Source organism: Vombatus ursinus, unplaced genomic scaffold (genome assembly GCF_900497805.2).
Source record: "Vombatus ursinus unplaced genomic scaffold, bare-nosed wombat genome assembly UNPS02014847.1, whole genome shotgun sequence".
NCBI classification, from domain to species: domain Eukaryota; kingdom Metazoa; phylum Chordata; class Mammalia; order Diprotodontia; family Vombatidae; genus Vombatus; species Vombatus ursinus.
Window position 1 is genome coordinate 6,937,453 of NW_020954625.1, and position 26,450 is coordinate 6,963,902.

The 26,450-nt window shown below is 41.7% G+C and overlaps 1 protein-coding gene across 1 annotated transcript in view; it reads left to right on the forward strand.

Annotated features, from left to right (window-relative positions):
- Positions 1–26,450, forward strand: part of CTNNA3 (catenin alpha 3) — a 1,857,428-nt gene that overhangs the window by 13,912 nt on the left and 1,817,066 nt on the right. Inside the window, exon 2 of the mRNA XM_027840655.1 lies at positions 20,478–20,670. Coding sequence (XP_027696456.1) covers positions 20,478–20,670 — 193 coding nt within the window. The remainder of the gene's footprint in view (positions 1–20,477; positions 20,671–26,450) is intronic.

A 26,450-nucleotide genomic window follows, 5' to 3' on the forward strand; every position in this document is an offset into this window, starting at 1 on the left:
TGTGTGTGTGTGTGTGTGTGTGTGTGTGTGTGTGTGTGTGTGTGTGTATGTGTATCTGGGATTGATACTGTAGATGGATAATGATCTGGGACCATAAATGAATGGAAGGCCTTGGATAAGTGCATGGTAAGAGTGAGTCACTTGCAGCATCTTGCAGGATTATGCAGGAAAAGCAGCACAAAGGATATCAGTAGGAAGACGGATCATCAGAAAAGGAATCGGGTATAACAAGAGCAAAGGCTGACCAATGGAGAACTAGCTCATGTGCACCATGGCTTTCCACGACATGTCAGATATAGAAGAAAGCCTTCAGTGTGTAAGGGGGATGTCCTGTGGATGATGTATGGGAGGGCACAGACAAGAGGCCCCCAGAATGAGAGGTCAGGGATGGATTTTGATCCTTATCATTGAAGTGAATGTCTATGTGAACAAGATCACAGACCTGGGTACCGCTGAGCATCGATGTTTATGCAGGAGAATTTTCATATGAGTGATTTTATGTTTTTGGAGAATCAAAAATGAAAAAATGTAAAAAAATGTTCATTTCTTAATAATTGCTTTGATTCATATGATCAAGATATTATGAATATTTGCATTCTTGCTGTACAAATGTCAGAATGTTTGAAAACCACAATTACCAGACATGTGCATTACAAGGGTCATCTTGAAACCATTGTAAACCATGACAAAAAGTCCACAGAAAGAAATATTATATTGCCTCTCACTGAAGTATTAAGGCTGTTTTCTGATTTAAACTTTGTTGTTGTTCAGTTTTTTTCAGTGGCATCCAACTCTTTGTGACCCCATTTGGAGTTTTCTTGGCAAAGATACTGGAGTGATTTGCCATTTCCTTTTCCAGTTCATTTTACAGATGAGGAAAATGAGACAAACAAGATTAAGTGACTTGCCCAGGGTCACATAGCTAGTAAGTGTATGAAGCCAGATTTGAACTCAGTTTTTCCTGATGCCAGGCCTGGTGCTCTATCTACTGTCAATTGGTTAGGTGACTAAAAAAACAAAGAAACTCTTTCTTTCACCAAGAAAGTTTTTAAAATTCTCCTATCATTTTCTACCACATATTTGTGTGAGTGAGCATTGTTAATTTATTCTTGTTTTAAATCAAATCCAGAAATGAACAACATAGAACTAAATTTAAGATGGTATTGGGGTTGAGCTAAATATTGCAAACCGTTGTTCAAATATGTTATGTTTGCATATGATTATTTCATTATTCTAAACATCTTCCAAATCATAACTTATTTCAATAAAAATGTTGCTTATAGTCGGCAAAATTTATAAAATAAATTAATTATAGTCTTGAAGATAATAGTAAATATATGAGATCTTGCTGGATTATTTTAATTCTTATAGAATGTCCCACATAAAGCATCCATAATTCTTTTATAATTAGAATATTAAAAACGTATACTCAGAGTTTTATTAATTATGTGTAGCACAAACATTATCTTTTATAATTATAGGTGTATAATATAAATTTTAATTTGGAACATTTTGGAGTAGAAGTTATCATTGTAGTTACTGTAAGCACTTAATGAATAATTCTAAAAGAAAATTATTATAAGTTGTATCAAATTACCCTGGGGGGGGTTACAACACATTTTTTTTTTGGTTGAAACGGGTTCATGGAACAAAAACCATTGAGAAACACTGTAACTTGCTGGCTCTCCCAGCCTCCATGTGTCAGGGGCAGAACTTAAAGGCAGCAGCTCTTTCTGATTTCAAGCCCAGTTCTTTATTCATTGCATAAACTGCCTCAATGGTTTAGAAAAACTGGAGGAAATTCTGGGGACATTTAATTCAATGAAAAAGCATTTTTAAACATCTTTGCTTCTCTGATTGGAGGGCAAAGCTACGAATTCCAAATTTTCACTTTAAGGAAAGTAAGAAATGAACATTTTTTTACATTTTTTCATTTTTGATTCTCCAAAAACATAAAATCACTGATATGAATTCTCCTGCATAAACATCGATGCTCAGCGGTACCCAGGTCTGTGATCTTGTTCACATAGACATTCACTTCAATGATAAGGATCAAAATCCATCCCTGACCCTAGACACCCTATTTCTCACCTGGCTATACTACTCTGGGACTTTCTGATTTCTCTACCTGATTTTGATTTCTCTACAGGGCCTGGCACAGAGTAGGTATTTAATAAATGTTTATTGACTATGACTGTGACATCCACTATATGCATGGCATCGAACTAGGTCTTGGGGCTATTAAAAAAAAGGAAATTTCCTGACTATAAGGAACTTATATTTGCCAAATTAATAACTGACATTGAAAGTTTACAAAGTCCTTGACATATTTTCATTGATTTGAGCCCAACAACCACCCAGCATGTTATGTAAAGTAGGTGTCGTTAGGTAGGGAGTTAGAGAGATAAAGCATCTATTAAGTGCTTACTATATGTTTGACACTATGATGAACTCTGGTGATAAAAAGACCAGAAAACAAGAGGATCCCTATTCTCAATGTACTTACATTCTAATAGGAGGAGACAAAGCAGAGAGTGGAGGTGGAAAGGAGGTGGGTAGGAGAGAGAGGTGGTGCCATGGATAGAACACTAGGCCTGGAGTCAAGAAGACTCAGTTTCTTGAGTTCAAATCTGGCCTCAGACACTTACTAGCTGTAAGAACCTGGGCAAGTCACTTAATCCTGTTTGCCTCAGTTCCGTCATCTGTAAAATAAGCTGGAGAAGGAAATGGCAAACCACTTCAGTATCTTGGCCAGGAAAATCCCAAATGGGGTCATGAGGAGTTAGACATGACTGAAATGACTGGACAGCAACAACAAAGGAGAGAGAGGAGAGTACATGCATGGAATCATCTTGAGGTAAGCAAGGCTAATAGTGAGAAGGTGGAACATTCCCAAGATTGAGTTGAACTGGGAGCTTTTTAGACTTAAGAAAGCTGAAGCTCAGAGGAATCCTGTAAGTAGATTATCGGCCCATAGCTAGAGAGCAGCAGAAGCAGGAGTCATTCATTCCTTCATTCAACATTTGTAGAGTGCTTACATGTGCTAAGCACTAACCTAAGCACTAGAGATAAAAAGAAAAGCAAAATCACCATCCCTACCTTTAAAGAATTCATGGTCAGATAGGGGAGATAACACACCAATATCTCTGCATATAAGATACACACAGTGTAAATGGAAGATGAGTTCAGAGGGAAGGTACTATAGATGGGACAACTGGAAAGATCTTCTGAAGAAGGTGGACTTTGAGCTGTGTTTTTAAAAATTAAATTTTTTTCAGAAACAAAAATCTATTTTCTCTCCCTTGCATTGAGCAGAGTTTTAAAGAAAGCCAGGGAAGGCAGGAGGTAGAGGTGAGGAAGGAGGTATGCCAGGCACAGCATCAGGAGATGGAGTGTCTTATGCAATGGAAAATCAAGGGGCCAGAGTCATTGGATCCTAAGGGATGGATTGTTTAGAATTAAGAAAGTAATGAAGAAAATGTTAATAGGGCAGATAAACTCAAAAGCTTACTTTTTTTTTCCCAGAGAGCTGGTTATTAAACATTCATCAGCACACTACCCAGAGCCTCTACGAGGGTGACGAATGCAAACAACTGTGTACAAACAAGATGTAGACAGGCTAAACTGAAGGTATCCTCACAAGGAAGGGCACTAAGGTTAAGGAGGACTGAGAAAGACTTCTGGCAGAAGGTGAGGCTTTATCTCGGACTAGAGGGGAGCCAGGGAAGCTAGAAAGAAGAGATGAGGAGGGGGAGTGTTCCAGGGATGGGATGCAGCCAGTGAAAATGACCAGAGGTAGGAGATGTAGTGTTTAGTTGGAGGAAGCCAATGTTACTGGATCACAGAGTATACAGAGGGGAATAAGGTATAAGAAGACTGGAATTATGGGAAAGGGCCAGGTTATGAAGGGCTTTGAAAGCCAACCAGGGGATTTCATATTTGATCCAGAAGGTACTAGGGACACACTGAGGTTTATCAAAAGGGGAGTAATATGGTCAGACTTGCATTTAAGGAAGATCAGTTTGACAGGAGAATGGAGGGTGCATTGGAATGGCAGAGTCTTAAGACAGAAGGACCAACCAGCAGCTATTATAATAGTCCAGATGGGAGGTGAAGAAAGACTGTGTCATGATGGTTTTGGTGTCAGAAGAGAGAAATAGACACATAGGAGAGATGTTACAAAGGTGGAAAGAACAGGATGTGAATGAGGTGTCAAAGGTGACACCTAGGTTGTGCGAACCTGGATGACCAGGCAAATGGTGGAACTGTTAATAATAAAAAGATAGGAAGGAGAAATGGGCACGTGAGAGGGTGGTTGAGGGGGAAGATGATAAGTTCAGTTTTGGGCACGTTGAATTTAAGATGTCTGGACATCCAGTTTGAAATGTCTAAAAGGCAGTTGGTGAGAGGGGTAAAGGAAATAAGCATTTCTGTAACCCTTACAATGTGCCAGGCTCTGCACCAAGTGGTTTACAAATATTATCTCATTTGGTCCTCACAACAACCCTGAGAGGTAGGTGCAGGTGCTGTTTGTATCCTCATTTTATGGTTGTGGAAACTGAGGCAAACAGAACTTAAATGACTTGCCCAGGATCACACATTTACCAAGTGTCTGAGGCCAGAGTTAAACCATGTCTTTCTGACTCCAGGCATAGTGCTCTATCCACTGTACCATCTGGCTGGAAATGAGGCTGGAGGTTGGGAGAGAAGTGAGGGCTGGTCAAATCATCTGCTTTGAGATAATTACTGAAACCTCAAGGGAGGTTGTAGGCCTGGCTGATTGGGAGTAATAGGGAAATTTGGAGGGAGAGGGGGAAGGTTTGTGGGGAATAAGGGATTTCAGAGTTCATGTATGTGGAAGTAGAATACTTGGGGGTGATGGCAAAATCAAGGATTTGCTCATTTCTGTTTGTAGCTAAGAGAAGTGTAGGTCGCGGGAAATGAGTGGATTGAGGAACTGGGAAGGTAGGGTACTTAAGAAAGTATTTATATGTGTGTGGAAAACCCTTTGTATGAGTGCAAGGGTTGGGCTGAAAGACTACGAACTTATTGAAGGAGGAAGGAGAATGTCCTGGGAGCTCAATGGATACTGGCCATCAGCATCTGGATAGGGTGACACATTTGAATAGTGTGAACCTCAAAGGAGGAAAGGTTGCTGACTAACGGTGCTACAGGGAGAGTCTGGAAATGGCAAAGGGGAGCAAGGGGCATTCTGACTTGCCCACCGTTGCCAGTGGATGGTGGGGGGCAATGATTGAAAATGCACCAAGACTGGAAAGGGTAGGGAAGCAGTGTCATTAGCAAAGAATCAGGTCTTAGTGAGTGCCAGAAGACAGAAGGAGTGGGAAAGGAACAAATCTAAGAAGAAAGCTTGCTTATTAATTTTGGAGCAGGCATTCTAGAGAGAACAGTGGAAGGGCAGGTAGATTTAAAGGATGATATTTGGGAGATAAGGTTAAAGGAGGTGGGAATGATGGAGTGAAAAGTTGGGCATGGGGAACAAGGGTTCAGAATCGCTGGGATAAGATTATGAGGGAGTGGAAGTATGCTAGCCATTAAAGAATGAGTGCAAGCAGAGTATTAGAGGCTGGAGATCCATTGAGAGAGGCAGGTGATTAGACTGTACTAGGTCCTCCCTCAGGGTCCAATCTTGTTGCAGGGGTGATGTTTGGTCCCATCCAGACCTAGGAGGCCTATCTCATAGCAAGCAGGAGGAAATGAGGCACGGCCTGGGGGAGCCCCATTGGGAGTGAAGAGGTGGCAGTAGGAGGTTCTGGTCTGGAAATAGTCTCAGGACATTGTATAACACCCTGGAGCACAGAGGTCAGAGCTGGGAGACTCAGAGCCAATTCTAACCCAAGTCTTTCCAACTCTAAGACTAAATTCTGCCCACTTATGCCACTCTGTCTCCTTAATTTTTTCTTTTTGACTAGACCCATTCCATAGAATGCTATGCAATGCAATCTTTCTTCCTTTGAGATTCACACTATTGAAATTTATCCTGATCCTGATGGCCACTATCTATTGACTCCCTGTGAGGAGCTGCCCTCTATCAATGCAGAGCAGCAACTTTCTGTTCCTTGGAGTCATGCCTACCTGGAACCATGAAGGTCACACAATCAAGATGCGTCAGAGGCAGGACTTATACCCAGATCTTTGTCTCCAAGGTCAGCTTCTTATCCATGACTACATTCTGCCTTTCTCCTTATTTAATATTATTTATTCGATATTATTCCTTGCCCCTAGCATGGGGCATTTGCCTATGGCTAGGCTCTTTTTGGTTTGGATTGTGTGCAGGAGTAGGAACTCTGTGTATTAGAGAAATGTATTCCACATTTTTTTGGGGAGTGGCAATCAGGGTTAAGTGACTTTCCCAGGCTCACATAGCTAGTAAGTGTCTAAGGCTGGATTTGAACTCAAGTATTTCTGACTCCAGGGCCCAATGCTCTATCCACTGCACCACCTGGCTTCACCTGTGTTCCACGTTTTAAGGTCTTTATTCTTTCCTGCCCTCTGAGTTACAGGAAGGGCTGGGTGGGGTTGAGGGTGGGGTAGGGGAGGTCTGCCACTGCCACTCAGTGGCACTGCCACTGCCACTTGGCCTCATGCAAGAGTGGTTGTTCTGACCCTGAACTGAATGACCAGAACGCTCAGAAGATGAAACCAGGAGGAGGGCCCACTCATTCACTTCCTCCTTTTGGTTCTCTGTGTAGGTTAAGGGTATTTTGTTAAAATACTAAATTCTGAAATCATTTAGTAGCAGGCAATGACTGCAGAGAGAAATTCAGCTATGCTGGTTTTTCAAGGATCGTTTGGAAACAAACTATGTGAAATGAGTGTTGAAAAGAGAAGGGAAGCAGAAACTGATGTGTGCTGCTGACTGCTCAGAGCTAACCTTCTGAAACTCTTTTGTGATTTCATCAGCATGTGGAATCTTTCCACTGGCGCAGATCTCAGTCTTAGGAAGCCATAGAATTATAGACTTTAGAGGTCACCTGGCTAAACTCCTTTATTTTACAGTTTGGGAAGCCATAGGGAGTCAAGTGGAAGAGTCAGGATTTGAATTCAGGTCTCGTGAAGTTTTGAAGTTCAGAGTTCTCTTGATCTTCATGAGTTTTGGTAGCTAGAAAATTCACCCCCTGGTGGCCATTGGTGATGAACCTTCATAGGTTGCTTTTGGACTGCAGACATTTAACCCATCACGGGGCCTGTATTTGAATTCCTTCAAGGATGAAAGCTAAGGGTAGGTAGGTGGTACAGTGGATAGAGTGCTGGGTCTGAAGTCAGTAAGATCTGGATTCAAATCCAGCCTCAGACATTGATCAGCTGACCCTAGGCAAGTCACTTATCCTGTTTGCCTCAGTTTCCTCATCTGTAAAATGGGGATAATAATAGTACCTACCTCACAGGATTGTTATGAGGCTCAAATGAGATAATAACGCATTTAGTAAGTGCTATATAAATGTTATTATTTCCAGCTTAGGAGGAACTATCAGAGCTTTTATTTCATTGGCATTGTATTTGAGAACCTGGAGTAAGCTCCACCCCAGGGGAGGACCTTAGTGGAATTTAAATAAATAGAATAAAGTAGTATTCATTGTTTTCTGAAAGTTGATAATTTGTACCCCCCCATAATAGTATTATGGAAAACTATTCAGTTCAGTTGCAGAGAAAATTATTGTTCAGGTATGGGTTGAATTAGATAGCCACTGACATTCATTTATTCATTCATTCATGCATGCATGCATTCATCAAACATCTATAGTGTGTCATACACGGTGCTAGGCACCGGGATAGTAAAGCTTCATCAAGGAGCTTCCATTCAACTAGGAGATTCTATAAACTGATGATGTCAACTTTATTTTGTGTGTAATAGAAAGTCTAGGCACTAGCAAGGGTCTAATAATGAATTTTCATTGTGAAGATCTACCATAGAGGTTACTGTTGGAATGAGATTCTAGTTGCCATTTTGCCACTGGATACATGTATAACCTTAGGCAAGTGAGATACTGTTTCCTGACCTCAGTTTCTTTATCTGTTAAATGCTGGGGAGACATGTTGGACAAAAGAACCTTAAGGCCTCTTCTAGCTTCACTGATCTGGAATTGGACATGTCTCATAAATATCTCATAGTTTGACTAAGGTCAATGTCAGCCCTCAAATTAATTGTAGAACTAGGTCCAATCTAAGTTATTTAAACTAGGTTTCTGTTCTAGAAGATCAGAAGCCACTAGCCCCTGCCCCCTGGATATGAATCTCTCTCTCTCTCTCTCTCTCTCTCTCTCTCTCTCTCTCTCTCTCTTTCTCTGTTTCTCCCTCTGTGTCTCTCTCTGTCTCTATCTCTGTCTCTCTCTCTGTCCCTCTCCTCCCTACTGTTTTGTGACTGTAATGAGGGAGCATAGCACAATGCATGGCACATAGTACATAGTAGGTGCTTAATATATGCTTGTCAATTGGTTTGGCTCTTATCTGGGAAGTTTGTAAACAGAGAGAATCATACTCAAAGTTGGAAGGAACCTCAGATGTCATTCACTCCAACCTTTCCCCAATGTAAAGTAATCACTCTAGGAGATTTCTGATGGATGGCCTGGATTCCAACCTGGATTTTGATACTTCCAGTGATGAGGAGTGTGTTTTGATATGATTTATGTATTTCAGACCTATAACCTGAGAAGCACCCAGAAAAGCCTGAAGGATGATGAAGAGCTGAGGCCAGATCACTTAAACAATAGAAATAATTTCTAAGCTATTCCCACCTGCAGCTGGGCCACTCCTTGACAACAGGCCTCAAATCAGCTCCGTCCTCAACTGATTAGACCAGTCTTTGGTCATAGCAATGACACTTTATGATGGATTTTCAGCGTCTTCAAAGAAGTGATTTTTCTCGTCGTGACTCACACCATACAATTGTAGATTCAGATCTAGAACTGGAAGGCACTTTAGTGGTCATCTGATTTGATCCCCTTGTTTTACAGATGAGGAAACTGAGGCCCAGAGAGAGAAAATGACTTCAGCAATCAAAGGGGAATCAGTGAAAGTATATCTAATCCTAATGATGATAGTAATAGTTTGGAATAATTTGATTTCATTGGTATAGGGAACTTCCTGTGATCCTCTACTGATGAAGCTTAGGGAGTTGCTTAGAGCATTGAGACATGAAGTGACTTGTTCAGGATCCTACAGCTAGTTTGTGAAAGAGGCAAAACATCAGCTCAAGTCTTCTTGGCTTCAAGAACAGGTGTCTATTCATTACTTGCCTTTTAGTATAAACATGATAATAGGTGACATTTATACAGGAGTTTAAGTTTTACAAAGCACTTGGTGTACATTATCTTTGTATTTAGTCGTTTCAGTCATGTCTGACTCTTGGTAATCCCATTTGGGGTTTTCTTGGCAGAGATACCAGAGTGGCTTGCCATTTCCTTCTTTAGCTCATTTTATAGGTAAGGAAACAGAGGCAAGCAGGGTTGAATGACTTCCCCAGGATCACACAGCTAGTAAGTGTCTGAGGTTGGATTAGAACTTGTGAAGATGAGACTTCTTGACTCCAGTCCTGGTGCTCCATGCATTATGGCACCGCCTAGCTGCTATCCATTATCTAGTTTGGTTTTTAACCAGTTCAGTGCCTGGCTCAGTCTTCCTCTCAACTCCAATCCTGCTCTCACACTAGGAGACTTCTGAATGCATATGCATGTTCCCTCAAATATCCTAACTTCCCACTTCATTTCTTAGGAGCGCTGTTCCTGCACCTCAGCTACCCAGAGAGATGGTCCTCCTCTTAATCTTGCTGTCGTTCATACCTGTCCTACTTCCCTAATAGCTGGTGTTTAAAGAGCACTTTAAAGTGTGTAAAGAGTTTTCCATCACTTCTCATTTGATCCTCAAAACAACTCTGGGAGGTGGGTGCTATTATCACACGTCTTTTACAGATGAGGAAACTGAGACTGAGTGAGATTAAGTGATTGTCTCAGTGTCACACTTTGAGTGTTTAAGGTAACATTGGAACTCAGGTCTTCCTGACTCTAAATCTAGAATTCATTTCCCAATCTAGCTGCCTAGCCTGTTCCTATGTTTATGTACTCTGAAATTCCTTCAGTTGGTCACAATCTGTTATCATTGCATATTTTCCTCTGCCTTGTGATTTCCAAATCCTGTTCTTCATCTTCAAGAGGATCCTTCATTCCCTCTAACCCTGAGTTTTTCCCAAGGCACACATTCTCTTCCCTTCCCTTCCCTATTTTGACCATCGGGTGGCCAGTTCAACTCTGTACTCCCCTCTACTGTTCAATCCCTATTGCAGATCACACATTGCCAACCCCAAACCCCGGATTACTCCCTCATTCACTTCCTTTGATCCTGTTCCCAATTTGGTCCCTTCTTAGCGTTCCACCTTTTTATGCCTTAGTTCTGTCTGCTTAGTTCTGCCTACTTGCTGTCCCTCTCCTTGCATATGAAATATACCTAAGTACAGGCATTAGGTGGTGTAGTGGATAGAGTGTTGGCCATGGAGTTAGGAGGACTTGAGTTCAAATCCAGCCACAGATACTTACTAGCTGTGTAATCCTGGGCAAACCACTTAACCCTGTTTGCCTCAGTTCCCCCATATGTAAAACGAGCTGCATAAGGAAATGGCACTCCAGTATCTTTGCTAAGAAAACCCCAAATGGGTCACAAAAAGTTGAACTTGATTGAAAAACAACTGAACGCCACCACCTAAGTACATGTTTATGTAGTTTGTCTATACTTTAGTACATGTTATACCCCCTCACTAGATTATAGGACCTTTATATGGAGAGAGTATGTCTTTTTGGCCTTTGTACCCTCAATACCTAGCCCAACTTTTTTCACATGGTTGATGCTTAAAATCTGCTTGCTGAATTGAAGTGAATTGACTAGGATTCTCACAATGGGATGGTCAGGGAAAGAAGGTGCCCACAGAGTAGACTGTAGTTCCCAGGCTGTCACTCCACAAAGTTGTTCACCGGAGGTAGCCTCTGAGATGCCAAAGCAGGGATATTGTCGACTCAGAAACTGAAATGAAATCAACTCCTGCCAAGGTGATGTCTTGCCATATTCTGCAAAGTTCCTATTGCAAGTTACAGCTGCCATACACATTAATAATTTATGGGGTAGCTAGTTCTGGATATCAATTTGGTTGTTAGTATCCTGAGAACCTAGCAAACATTCCTGAATGAAGAAAGTACAGAATAATCCTCTTTCCAAATTCCTCATGCTCAAATCTGAACAAATAAACACTAGGCTTCATTTTAAATGCATTGATTTCAGAATCTTTAAGAGGAGGAAATTTAAAAAGCTGGATGCTTCTTTGCTCTATATACCCCACTGTTTCCCACTTGAGGATTAAGCCCAGGGTGTTTTGCATGAAGAAGCTGTTTAGGCATGACTCTGGACTGGTGGAGAGAACGTTGATGCAATACTGCATGCCTTTGTGAGGGGAAGAGTTGGTGTGAGAGCTTAAAAGAACAAAACATTCTTCTTTGAGGTACATAGAATTCCAGATGCTTTTCACGACTAACATCAGAAAAGTGTGGAGAGAAGGAGAGAAAGAATTTGAAAGCTGGGGACAGTAGGGGAAGCCAGCTTCTCAACACACCCTTGATGGCCAGGTTTCCCCCCGAGAAACTTGAGGGAATTTCTCTTTGGGTGAGATTGGTCCTCTCTTGGTTTAGTTGACATATCTTAGCCCCGAGTGGGAGAACTCATTCACCCTCTATATTTTGCAGTACATTCTAATCTGAAGAACTCCAATTTTTGCTTGTTCTCCTTTAACAAATGGATTCACTCCCTATTCTTTCTTGGTGCCATTCAGTTTAGCTGCTTTGCAGGTCCCCTCCATATCTGCAATATTATGAAATTAAAACCAAGAGAGAGGCAGCATGATGCAGTGGACAGAGCCAGCCTTGACGTCAGGAACACCTGGGTTCAAGTCCTCCCTCTGACATACACTGGTTGTGGGACCCTAGGCAAGACACTACCTCACACTGCTCTAGGCAATTCTTCCCAACTCCAAGTTGCTGAAAAGGTGACAACCTGCATTAGTAGAGGGAATTTCCTCACCTGGGAGTTCCCTATGCCAATGAAATCACAAGTCCTGTCTCTGTTCCTAACTCTGTCCTTTTAATAATAGCTAATAATAATAACTACCATTTATAATAGTGCCTACCACATGCCAGGCCTTGTGCTAAGCACTTTATAATTCTACCCAGCTACCTCACCTGGTTGTTGTGACGATCAAATGTGATGTCAGATCACAACCGGGGGAGGTAGCTGCTATTATAATCCCCATTTTAAAGATAAGAAAACTTAGACAGAGAGAGGTGCCCAGAGTCACACAGCTGGTAAATATCTCAGGCTAGATTTGAACTCAGGACTTCCTGACTCCAGGCCCCATGGGTCTCTCCACTGTGCCACCTAGCTACCAACATTAAGCAGTACCCAAATCAAAGAATAAAGCTAGGGTACAGTAAAAGAACTAAAAGATGAACAATAATGAATTGATCAATAGTGGCTGATCAAAACAGAAGTGAGGTTGCCAAAGCAACAAATGTATCTATATATACATATATACATGTGTATACACATATACATAACACATACACATACATACATATATGCCTAGAATAGCAAGAAAGAAACAGGGAAGCAATGAATTAAACCTTCACCAAACCCTGGACTTGGAGTCAGGAAGACCTGAGTTCAAATTCAGTCCACTACACTAACTAGCTGTATGACCCTGGGCAAGCCACTTAAACTCTGTCTGCCTTAGTTTCTTCATCTGTTAAAGGAAATAATAACAGCACCTAACTTATTGGGAGGATAAAATAAGGGAATATTTGTAAATCACTTTGCAAACCTTAAAGAATTATATTAGTGCTCATTATTGTGATCATTATCATTATTTTCAAATCTTGGTGTTTGATGCTTCTTCCACTTGCGACTTTCAAGGGCAGGCTGGCTGACTACCTGTTGAGGATGATGTGGAGGGGATTTCTGTACGAGAATGGATGGGGTTTGGTGGTCACAGAGGCCCTTCCTAGCTCTTCTGTTCTGGGACTCTTCATCTTTTTTCCTCACTTCACACTGCTGAGCTGTCACCAACTCCTGTCAATACCATTCCAGCAACATCTCACCAATGCTTCCTCTCTTCCTCATCCTTACCACTTCTATCCTATTACAGGCCCTCATTACCATCCATCTGGACCATTGCAATAGCCTTCCAATGGATCTTCCCACCTTCTTTCTTTTCTGCCTCCAATCTATCCTGCATACTGCTACAGGAGTAGTTTTTGTGTTATATACATAGACGTGGTCTCATCTCCCCTTTGCTTAAAATGCTTCAGTGGTTCACTATTGCTCCTTGACTAAAATTCCAACTTCTTAATGTAACATCCAAGGTCCTCTACAATCTGCTACCCTTTCTATGTTGCAGCCAAATTGGACGACCTCCTGTTATTGGACCGTGTCTTCCGCTTTTACTGTCCTTATACTTTTGCATATGGTCATGCCTAGGATGTCCTTACTTCCTCTCTTTGCTGGCTGTATTCTTAACAATCTTTTAAAATCCATTTCAAATGCTATCCCTTCTGTGATCCCCACTCCTAACAATTTTCCTTATTGAAGTTCGTGTAACATTTTATTCTTTGCCTCCTTAATTCACTTTTTACCTCATAGTGTGCGTGCTCTCTCTCTCTCTGTCTCTCTCTCTCTCTCTCTCTCCCCCTAGATTGAAAACTTCATGAAGACAGCAACCATAGTTTACCTAAGCCTTCTCTCCTCAATGCCTTCCTTAACTTAGTATTCTTTATATAGAAACCTTCAATACTAGTCATTCCATTAAAAGAACTTAGAGGGGGTAGATGTCCTTCTAGATCACCCAACTGAACCTCCTCACTTCACATGTGAAGAAACTATTAGGGGATGATAGACCCTCCATATTCTGTTCTTGTCAGACTGCATTTAGAGTACTGTGTTTAGTTCTGGGGGCTATACTCTAGAAAGGACAATGGTAAAGTAGACAGTACCTGGAAGAGGACGCCCATCATTGCAGAATGGGGTTGAAGTAACTATGGATGAGAAGACTTGGGATGGGTCCTGATAGTTCTCTTCAAGTATTTAAAAGGCTGTCATGTGATTGAAGGCTTAGATTTTTTCAGAGGGCAGACTCAGAAGCAGTGGAGGTCATAAGATAAAGACTCTTAAAAATGTGAGTCATCTCAAAGTGGAATGGGCTTCTTTGGAAGCTAGAGGTCTCCCCATCACATGAGAGCTTAGAGCCAAGGACGGATGACTCTTTGTCAGCTACATCGTGGAGGGGGCCTCTTTTTCAGATATGTTTGGATTCAATGGCTACTGAGGTCTTGGCCAACTCTGAAATTCTGGGATTCTGTGAAAGTGGAGGTCACACAGATAGTGATGAAGCTGGGATTCAAACCCAGACCCTCGGACTCCATGTCCAGGGCTCTTTCCACTACTCCCTTTAAGGAAAGCAGCAGAAATCCCAATCTATTAGACTCTGAGCTCCTTGAGTGCAGGGACTCTTTTTTTGTATCTTCTTTTTTGTCTCTTTTTGTATCCCTAGAGCTTAGCACAGTGTCTGGCACATAACAGGTACTTAATTCATGCCTGGTGACTTGGTTATCTCAGCTCATGATGAGAAGGAATTTGGGAAAATTCAGAAAGCTATCTTTGATTAAAATCCTAAACCCCAAGACATTGGGGACTTTCTTCTAGCCATGATAAAGAATACTTGTTTGACTTCAGAGGCCAACGCTGTCTTTGTTGGAGAGTCATTTCCTTTAAAATTGGGCACTAGACAGGATGCCCCTATCCTCAGTGCAACTTAATATAGTTCTAGAAATGTTGGCAATAGTGACTCATAATGAAAAAAGGAGAAGAGATAAAAATATATGTATTTTTTTGCAGATGACATGATTGTATATCTAGAAATCCAAGGAAACCAACCAAAAAATTACTAGAGGTAATAAATGAGCCCCATAAAGGTACAGGATATGAGATAAATCCACAAAAATCAATTGCATCTCTACATCCTCCTGACACCCAGCTAGAATATACAGTGAAAAAAGACATGGCATCACAATCCTGACACAAAACATTAAATGCTTGGGGAGTAATTCAATTTGGGACATAAGAGATTTATTCAAAGAAATGCAAAAAGCCCTGATGGGAGAGATAGAGGAAGACAGGGAGAAATGAAGATATAGAAACCTTGTTTCTGGCTGGGAAGATGGTACCAGTCCCTAAATTAATATTGAGACTTAATATAGTAGCAATTAAAGTTCCCGTGGGGTATTGGACAGAACTTGACAAAGCACATTTTTCAAACATATTATAGAGTGGGACTGATCACAACTGTGTGCGTTTGGGTGAAAACCAGAAGAACTAATCAATGCAGTTGAAGAAAGAATCAAGAAATGGAACCACACTAACATCAGAATAATAACAGCTCCTACTTCTATAATTATTTTAGAGTAACAACACCACAACCCTAGAAGGTAGATGGTATAAGGATTTTTATCCCTGTATTAGGGAGAAGGAAAGTGAGGTTCAGGAAAGTAGAATGACTTGCCCAAGGTCACACAGCTACTACGTTTTAGAGCTGGGATTCAAACCTTGTTCCTCCTCACTTCAAGGCTAGTTCTCTTTCTGGTTCTCTATTAAGAACTTTCTCATTCTAAGTCTAGCTCTCTTCCTGGTACACCACCAAGAACTTAGGTTAGGACAAAACAAAAGTAATTCTGGAAGAAGAGTCATTAGGGGAAGATCTTAGGTCAATTGGACAGCAATATAGGAAAAAAAATAAATTTGGATTTATATTCATTCATTATATTCATTCAATTGCACCTGACTTTTCATGACCTCATTTGGGGTTTTCTTTGGCAGAGATATCCATGTGTTTTGCCATTTCCTTCTCCAGCTCATTTAACAGATGAGGAAACAGGGTTAAGTGACTTGCCCAGGGTTGCACAGCTAGTAAGTGTCTGAGGCTAGATTTGAACTCAGGAAGACCAGTCTTTCTGACTCCAGGCTAGCACTCTATCCACTGTGCAACCTGGTCATGTCATATATCAAATTCCAAATGGGTCAGTCAATTGTAGACAAACAAACAAAACCCCAGGAAAAATCTAGAAGAAACCAGAATAATATTTATTATAAGGGTGGGGATCCACCCCTGTGTAATGGAATATAGAAGGCCCAGACATCTCAGCTGAATCTGAGGTATGAACTAGGTGTGAACAAGGCCTAAACCTCCATTGAATTATGAATCAAGAGTGTAAACTATGTGTGATAGGCTGTAGCATTTGGTTGAAGAGTTGATTGTCATAGCTATGGGGCTTAGATATAAGCAGTCAGCTAGTTCAGAAGCTAGTGTTTCTAGCCAGTCTAGTGATGAAATAGCAACAGCCAAGCCCCTGAGAACTGCTTGGAGGGGAAGGAGGAGGAGCAGACCTGTCTCCTCCCTCCACTTTGACCAGGGAAAGTCCTTGTGTACTTCAGAAGGCTGGAAGACTTGGACTTCCTGCCACATCCTTGAAGTAGCCCCAGAACAGAAATGGCTGATGGTAACCTCTGTACCAGCCAGGCTCATTGCAGAAAAGTCTCTTGAGATCTCTACAAGGAGCCTGACAGAGAGCAATTTCTAAGTGATGACTGCACAAAGGGAGAAAAGATCTGTAGAGCTATTTAAAGTCACTCATTGGGTCTACCCCAAAAGGCTTTCCCATTCATGATGATCTTGGAAGGGAGTACAGTGTCTGTTGACTGAGCCCCTGGGGAACCATGGGTGTGATTGCACCAGGGTGAAGCATCTGGATAGAACTTTAGTGGGTGGCTAACCCACTAAAATGGAACTAGGTGTGTGTGTGTGTGTGTGTGTGTGTGTGTGTGCGCACAAGCGCACCTGGGGCAAATGTCACAAACCTCACTTGGGTGGCACCAATGGTGGCCTCAGTTGGGGGGACAGGCAGATGGAGAACCTGGGATATCATGAGTCCACTGTTTTGGAGGCCACACCCGGGAAATGAAGTCAGTCACCTGGTGGCTAGGAAAGCAAGAGCCTGGATTGGCAGTGGAGATGAGAAAACTTGCCCAAGGTGGCACTTGTAGAAACTGGCAAAGCCAGGATTCAAACTCAGGTCATTAGAAGATAGACTTAGAACTTGAATAGCCCTCAGAGACCATTTAGTCCTGGGGTTAGAGTTTGCTTCCCTTCCCCTTGTGGTAGCTAGGAGGTCAAGCGGATTGGACACTGGGCCCGGAGTCAGGAAGACCTGAGTTCAAATCTGGCCTCAGGCACTTACTAGCTGTGGGATCTGGGGCAAAACTGTTAGCCTCATCTGCCTCAGTTTCCTCAACTGTAAAATGAGAATAATCATAGCACCTGCCTTCCAGGATTGTGGTGAGGATCAATAGAGATAATATTTGTAAAACATTTAGCACAGTGTCCTGCATGTAGTAAGTGCTACATAAATGCTTATTCTTTCCCTCCCTCCCTGTCCCATTGGCTGGGTGGCTTAAGGAGCTATTGTTGGCCCTGAAGGTTTAGATACACAGGGAGCTAGGTGGCCAGATCTCAAGTCCTGCCTGCTTCACCCTCCACTCGTTCTCCCCTCTTCCTCCTTGCTTTCCACGAGGAGTCACTCCCTGGTACTACAGAGCTACCCTATCCTCCCCTATCCCTCCTGCAAGAGCTCTAGAGAACATCACAAAAGCCATCTGTGGCCCTCTGATTTAATGTGAAGGGGGAGGTGTCTTATTTTGATAAAGCAGTTTGGCTCTCTCTCTCTTTCTATATATATGTGTGTATATATATATATATAAATATGTGTATGTGTGTGTGTATATATATAAATAAATATGTGTATATGTGTATGTATATAAATATATATATTTGGACCAGATGCTAGATTTCATCAGTGTAGGGAACTCTGCTAAGGAATTGTCTCTAGCAAGGAAGGTAAGTACCTTCTCTGTTGCTTGTCCTAGGAATTTCCTGGAGGCACTGACAATGACTTGCCCAGGGTCACACAGCCAGTATATATCTGAGATAAGGCTGGAATCAAGATTTTCTTAACTCCCAGGCCACCCCAGAATCTTTATCCACACTCTTCTGCACTGCCTTTCAAGTTTATAACAAGATAAGTTTGTAATAAAACATAAAAATATAATAGCTCACATCTCTATGGCACTTCGTTGATTACATGGAAGTGTTTTTCTCATAAACTCTTGAGATAAATAGGGAAAGTGTGATTAGCCCCATTTCACAGATGCAAACAATAGAGATTCAGAGATACAATGACAGAGTTATTCACATGGTTATTAGGTATGAATAGTAAGCATCCTAGGCCAGTGGTGATTGGGAGTTTGATGAATGGGGAAACAACATCATATATCTTTCACTTAATTCTCTTTATCAACTTCTTATCCAGTTCTGTGACTAGGAATCTTTCCACAAAAGACAGCTGACCTTGGACATGATGATGATGAAGGGGAGGGTAGTCTATCTCCAAGACAGTTCTACATGTGACCACTTGGAGTCTGGGGGGAAGGTCGGCCCTAAGAAATGGGTGCCTTGGCATGGAAGGATAGAAGTAGGTCTGTGAAAGGCAAGGAAGTCATGCAGACAAGTAGAAGGAGGTAAGCTACAAAGTACAGGGATAGTGGTTTCTAGCTCTGTCCTGGGAGAAGTCCCCCTCCCTTGGATTTTGGCACCCTGGGTCAAGGGTCTGATCACCCTGCCTTAGTGATTCTCTTTTCCTTATCTCGAGGTGAGTAATTCGCAGCTCATACTTCTCGCACCAGGGTCAAGGGATGCTTACGTTATGTATTCAAGAACAGACATCCTCAAGTTCAGAACCTCTGTCAGATTTTCTGTCTATGTACTTGAAAAATAGACTTCTTGTCCCTGTCCCCCTTTTAAAGCAAACTGAAACTCTCTCATTAGAGACTTGCTGAAAAAAATGAAGACTCACTCAACCACTATTATAAAGAGTTGGCAAACCACGCTTACCTCTGCAATGAAGCAAACCATTGGAAGTTTTCCTCGACTCCAGTCAAATCAATACGAAGCAATTTTATTAAGGAGCTATGGAGACATTGGTGCAGAGGGAATTTGAAGCCAACTGAAGATTTTGCATGTTGTGATGGGATTGGGGGTGGGGAAGGGGAATAGAAACCCAGTGTTATCCCACATGCTCTAGCCATATTTCTTTTAGTGGTAGCATTTCTAATAAAGAATAAAGCTTTTCTGGAATGCACTCATTTAAATTTGACAGCCTCGGCTGTTCTAGGGGAGATATTTGAAGTGTGGAGGACACACACAATAGAGGAGGAATGTGCAGTAGGAAGATGCATAAATTTTACTGGTTCAAATGCATTCTGAAGGCACTTGGTAGACAAAGATGCTTTCTTCTTGGTTTTAAGCAAAAGTTGGAGAGTTTGAAGACTTTTTTTTTTCATTTTGGATTTCTGCCAGTAGCTCCCAAATCTTGATATGTGTTGAGTATGTGGCAGTGGGGGAGATTTGGTTTCTCGTAGCAAGGGACAAAGCCAGTATAAGACAGGGGAAAGAATGCTGGCATAGAGTCAGAAGTCCTGGATTCAAATCCTGCCTCTGACATTTACTAGCTCTGTGACACTGTGCACTTCATTTCGATTTCCCTGGTCCTCAGTTTCCTCATCTGTAAAATAAGGGGGTTGGATCTTTTGGCCTCTGAGATACTATCTATAATCTTCTGATCACAGATCTGGGATATGTGGTCTGTAATCTATGATCCAAATACTCTAACAGTTTTAGAGATCTGTGCTCTCACCCTCTAGATGTTTACTGCAATCCGTCCGCACCTGTCCATCACACAGTTAGTGAGTGTCAAAGGTGGGATTTGCACCCGAGTTTCCTCGACTCCATGGTCAGCACTCTATTCAAGTTTTACCTGGCTCTCGGATCCTAGACAGAACAACCTCCATTTCTTATTCTTCCTTTCCATCAGAAGTTCAATGGAAATTGTTATGACAAAGTCCCCACCTTTAGTTTTGTCTTGGTGGCTGGATAGAGGGGTTCTAGCCTCCAAAATTCCTAATGCTCATGAAATAATTGTCATACGTATATTCACAGGATCATAATTTTAAGACAGATAGGACTTTGGAGTACATGTAGGCCAGTCCTCATTTATTTTAAAAATGAGGAGAATGAGACCCATTGAGGAAATGCTTCTTGCCCGAGGTCACATGTAGTAAGCAGTGGAGCAGAGACTCAGATGGAGGTACTCTCTCTCCTCTACCTCACAGCCAGTTTCTGAGGTTGAAATGCCCCAGATCCTGACAGGTCCCTGATACTGAGATGTCCCAGGACTGGGATATTTCCTTTTCTCTTTTCTCACTTTATGCCAACTTACTCAAAGATTTCATCCTTTGTAACATATTATCTTTTTCCATTGCAGGTTACCACACTGGTGAATTGTCCCCAGAATCTTTCTAATAGGAAAAAGGGACGTTCGAAAAGAGCCCGGGTTCTTCTTGCTTCTGTTGAAGAAGCCACGTGGAATTTACTGGACAAGGGGGAGAAGATTGCCAGTGAGGCCACTGTCCTAAAGGAAGAGCTCCTGGCAGCCCTGCAGGAAGTGCGCCAAGAAAGTAAGTCCTGAGGCCGTTGTCCTCATCTGATTGTGGGGAGATATCCAGGGCAGGAATCAGAGGAGTAGTAGAGCGTCAGTTGATTGTAGGTAAGACGCTCTGGGACACCCTCTGAGGGAGGCAGAGGTGCTCCTTTTACCAAGTAAATGTCTAATATCTCTAAGGCCCCAAGTTCTTACCTTGGCTCAGTCATTTAGGTGCTGAGTACCCCTTAACCTGGAACAGTTAAGTGGCTCAGGGTGTAATGTGCCAGGCGTGTAGTCAGGAAGACTCAACTTCTTGAGTTCAAATACTGCCTTAGACAACTTACTAGCTGTGTGACCCTGGGCAAGTCACTTAACCCTGCTTGCCTCAGTTTCCTCATCTGTAAAATGAGCTGGACAAGGAAATGGCAAATCACATGAGTATCTCTACCAAGAAAACCCCGAATGTGACCATGAATAGTCAGATATTACTGAAAGACGACTGAACAACAACAACCCAAGACCCTCTCTCTGCCTTAGTACCTCATAGAAGGGAAGGGCCAGGGACTGAACCTGTAACTTCATTGGCATAGGCTGCTTCTGGGTAAAGTGATTCCTTTCACCAATGCAGATTAATACCTTTTAGGCAATTTATAGTCTTGGAAAGTTGCTTAGAGCACTGAGAGGTTAAGTGGCTTGTCCTTGGTCACATGGTCAGTATGTGCCAAAGGCAGGGCTTGGATATTGATCTTCTTGGCTTCAAGTCTGTGCTTCTATCGACTGCCCTCCTGCCTCTGCAGAGGCTGCTAGGTGGCACAAAAGATAGTGTTGGGCTTGGAGTCAGGAAGACTTGAGTTCAAATCCAAGCTCAGACACTTTCTAGCTGTGTGACCCTGAGCAAATCACTTAAATCTCTGTCTGCCTCAGTTTCTTCATCTGTAAAAATGGAGATTATAATAGTACCTACCTCCCAGGGTTATTGTGAGAATCAAATGAATTAATATTTTAAAATTGCTTAGCGCAGTGCCTGGCATGTAGTAGGTGCTTAATACATGCTTATTCCCTTCCTGTCTTCCTATAATTAGTAGTAAATTATTAATTTATTTAATTGATAACACTAATAATAGTACCAATTTATTTTTCAGAGCTGTTGTGATAAATAACTTTGTAATGAAAATGAAGACCATAGTGCTATGTACACGTCATGTGGTTAATCAATGTTGGATTTTTGGACTGGAGAAAAGGATATTTCCTTTTGTACTTTAGGGGACAGGTGGTCTCATCACTGTGGCCATTTTTTCCCAAATTAACAAAGTCAACAAGCATTTATTAAGCATCTATGGTGTGCTGGGTGTTTGTGATGAACACTGAGGACACAATGAAAGGTAAAAGATAGTGCCTGCCCCCAAGGAGCTTGCAGTCTAATAGGGGAGACAGGATGCAAACAGTTATGTACCCATATACTGTCAACTAGGTTAATTGGAGTTAATCAAGAGAGGGAAGGCCCTAGAATTAAGGGAGATCAGAAAAGGCAAAAAAAACAGCCTGTTAAGGATCCCACAGTTGAATGTAATACCAGTGCAGATTATAACCCACCCAGGACTTGTTATCCTGGAAGATAATTTTCCATGTACTTCCATAAATCTTCTGTAGAGGATATGTCCAATTTGCTGGGGACTTTTCCCTAATGTCTTTTGTTATTTTATGGATACCAAAATGTGATTCATTGTTTTTGATGTAATTGGCCCAGTCCCCTTTCTGGTCATCCATGTCATGGAAGATGCCTTTGAAATGACTTCTTGTTTACTGTTAGTAGTGTATTTGTGCTTAGAATATATCTGTGAATTGCCTTTTGGCCTGTTATATCTGCTCAGGAAACAGATGAGAATGATACTGATAACTAAAGAAAATATGTTCTATTAATTGGTATGAATGGTAGCACACCACCATATTGGGTGCAGAACTAGCTGGTGTGACCCTGAGCGAGTCACTTAATCTCCCAGTACTTCCAGGAAACTCCCTAAGACTGTAAATTACAGAGAAAATGCCAACCTGAATTGGTAAAGGGAGTTTCCTCACCGTGAGTTCTGCCTATCAGTGAAATCACAATCCAGTCCAAAGATAGCAAACAATCTCCCTTAATTCCAATGACTTCCCTCTACTGATCGTCCCCAATTTGTCCAGTTTATGTTTTGTTTGTCCATAATTGTGAGCATGTTGTCATGTCTTCTCCCCCATTAGAGATCCTTCAGAGCAAGGACTGTTTTTTGCCCCCCATTGTATCTCCAGCATTTAGCACAGTGCCTGGCACATAGCAGGTATTTAATAAATACTTGTTGACTGACTGACTGTATACTTTATTAAGTATTGATTATTATAATTGTTATTTTTAGGACATATTGTTGCTTATATGTAATTTCTCATCCTCATTTTTCCCATCTTTCAGATGGGGATGATAATGTCTCTAGTACTTATCTCACAGGCTTTTTGTGAGGATCAGAGGAAATAAAACATGTAGGGAGCTTTGTAAACCATCAAGTATTACATAAATATCAGCTACTATTTACTCTGTTATTTACATAATATTGAATCCTACACATAGGATGTTAGAGCCCCAGAGGTCATAGAATTCCATCCCTCCTTTCCCAGAGGGCTGATGATCTTAAGAGGACAAGAGACTTGCTCCACGCTACACTGATAACGAGGAAAAAAAAATTGGGTTTAGAACCTGGATTCTCTTAACTCCAATGCCAGTGGTTTTTCTATTCTCCCCTTAGTCAGCAATGAAATCCTTAAACATAACTTAGTTCCTGGGGTGGACAGCAATGCTATTATTGGCTGCATTCCATGAGCTACCAGTATGATGATCACACACTCATCTTTGAGTTTCCATTTTTCTTTTTCAGTTACTGTTTACTGGGGATTAGCTTCCATTGACTTCTTCAGTCAGTTAGTGAATCTGTCAGTCAGTCAATATGCATTTATCAAGCACCCAGCAGGTGTCATTCCAGAGGAAAATAAGTTGTTTTTTTCTTGTCCCAAATTCCTTCCAACCTCTGCCTTTGCTTGAGGTCCCTTGTGTAAGATTGTCCTAGGAGCTATCATGGGGGGCATTGCTCTGTTTATTTCTAGTCTAGTCTTCCCTTGGATTCTGAATCCCCTCTGGCAGGTCATCTAGCACCTAGTGTACTGGTCCTGACAGCAGCCCCCAGGTGTCTTATGGACTGTGGTCACCATATACACAGGAATCTGGAATCTGGGGTCTCTGGTGATGGATGACTGATTGTGCTGCCGATTATGGCTTTGCTTCTGACTACGGCCGCTAGCACGAGAGGCTACTGAATGGCATCTGCCACTGTGAATCCTTCCCCCTAACCTCACATCACCCCTAGGTGCCTAGCACAGTGATTGGCAGATAGTAGGCTTCAGGGACTGTGTTCATTTTTGTCCTTGTATCAACAATGCCTTGTAGTCAGTTGTTTCAGCTGTGTCTGACTCTTTGCAACACCTTTTGGGGTTTTTCTGTCAAAGATACTGGAATGATTTGCCATTTCCTTCTACAACTCATTTTACAGATAAGGAAACTGAGGTAAATAGGGTTAAGTGACTTGCCCAGGGTCACATAGTTACTAAGTATCTGAGGCCAGATTTGAACTTGGGAAGATGAATCTTCCTGACTTCAGTCTTGGCACTTTATCCACTCTACCTAGCCATGTATAGAGACATAGTAAGGGCTTGTTGGATTAGATTGGAGGAGAAGGGTGTGAGTAATGATTGGGGGGGCAAACTTGGCAGTAGATTGGGCATGAGAGGCGTGCTGCTTGTTGAATTAAAATGAAAAAAAGAAAGGGATCATTCTCCCAGTTAATTACCTTTAAAAAATATTCTAGAAATACAAGCTGTCCAATGGGAGTCCTAGATCACCCACGCTCTCTTTCCAAAGAGTTTTACACAAACGCCTCATACCCAGCACGCATTCTGCGAAGATGAAAGAGGGTCTTCTCTAGTGAGCAATATCCAGGGGCTCATCTTCTGCTCCTTCTTGACTCACTGCCCAGTTAAACTGCAGGCACTCCAGCGTGGGAGGGAAGCCGGCAATGGCCCCAAGTCCTGGAATGTGGAGCCAGGCCAGTGTTTATGCCTGCGGATAGCAGAGCAAGAGGGAGCAAGTGCTAAGGGGAGACTATGGGGGTGGTTCCAGGGGCGGGGGAAAGGACTAAAAAAAATTCAGACAGTTATGTGTAATGTTGGCTGGCCAACATCTTGCTTTCTTTTTTTAAAAAATAAGTTTTTATTGATATTTTCTGTTTCTTGTATCATCATAAGTATCCCATGTATACTGTCCCAGCCCCTCTCAGAGAGACATCGCTTAATAACAAATTATACACACACACACACACACACACACACACACACACACACACAGAGAGGGAGAGAGAGAGAGAGAGAGAGAAGATTGGGATTAAGTGACTTGCCTAGGGTCACTTAGCATGTAAGTGTCTGACACTGGATTTGAACTCATGTACTTCTGACTCCAAGGCCACTGCTCTATCCGCTGTGCCACTTAGCTGCCTTAATGTTTTTTTTAAAGAGGAAAAAAAATTCAACACAAATGATCAATACATTGAAGAAGTCTGAAGACGTGTTTAAAGCGTGACATCTGTGGACTTCCCAATTTTTCATTTCTCTTCATTTACCTGATTGGTATTTATAATTATAATTTATAATTTTAATTTTGTTACATTAACTTTTGATTTCTTTTTGGTATGTAGTTTTCCATTTCTGCGGTGTAGCCATTGTATACGTTGTTTCTTGGGTCTGCCACTCATTCTTCATCAGTGCATGTACATCTTTTGATGCATTCATCACACACTTCATTTCTTAGAGCACAGTAATATTCCATTACATTCATGCACCATAACTCATTTCGTCATTCCCCAATGGATGGGCTTCTACTTTATTTCTAATTCTTTGCTATCCCAAAAGTGTTGCTATAAATATTTTGGCGTATATGGAGATTTCCTTCTTACCAATGGTTTTCTTGGGTAGTCGTGTCCTTTCAAACTTTCCTTGCTTCAGTTTCTTTGGTCCTAAGGTGGGCTCTGGCTATTAGCCTGATGTGAAGGGGAGAGATGTGTTATTATTAACAACAATAATAAGGGCAACTAGGTGGCGCAGTGGATAGAGCACCAGGCCCTAGATTCAGGAGGACCTGAGTTCAAACCTGGCCTCAGACATATAACACTTACTAGCTGTGTGACCCTGGGCAAGTCACTTAACTCCATTGCCTAGCCAAAAAATAAAAAAAATAAAAACCCCCCCAATAATAGCTAGAATTTATATAGTCCTTTAAAATTTGCAAAGAATCTTATATAGGATATCTCATTTCGTCTTTACAACAATCCTATAGGGTAGGTACTATTTTTACTCCCATTTTACAAATGAGGAAACTGAAGTAGAGAGAGGTTGAATGATTTTCCCAGGGTCACTCAACTAGTGAGTATCTGAGGCAGGTTTTGAACTCAGACTTTTCCTGCTCCAGAGTCTAGCGCTCTATCTGCTATGCTCCTTGAGATCAGGGACTGGGTTTTTTCCCCTTTCTTTGTATCCCCAGTATTAAGCTCAGTGTCTGGTATATATGAGGTATTCAATAGAGGTTTTTTGATTGACTGGTTAACTTACCTAGTGGCCTCTAGACCAAGGGTTCTTAACTTTTTCTGTATCATGGAAATTTTCAGCGGTCTAGGGAAACCTATGGATCCCTTGTTAGGATAATATTTTTAAGTAAATAAAATAAAATACAAAGGATTGCAAAGG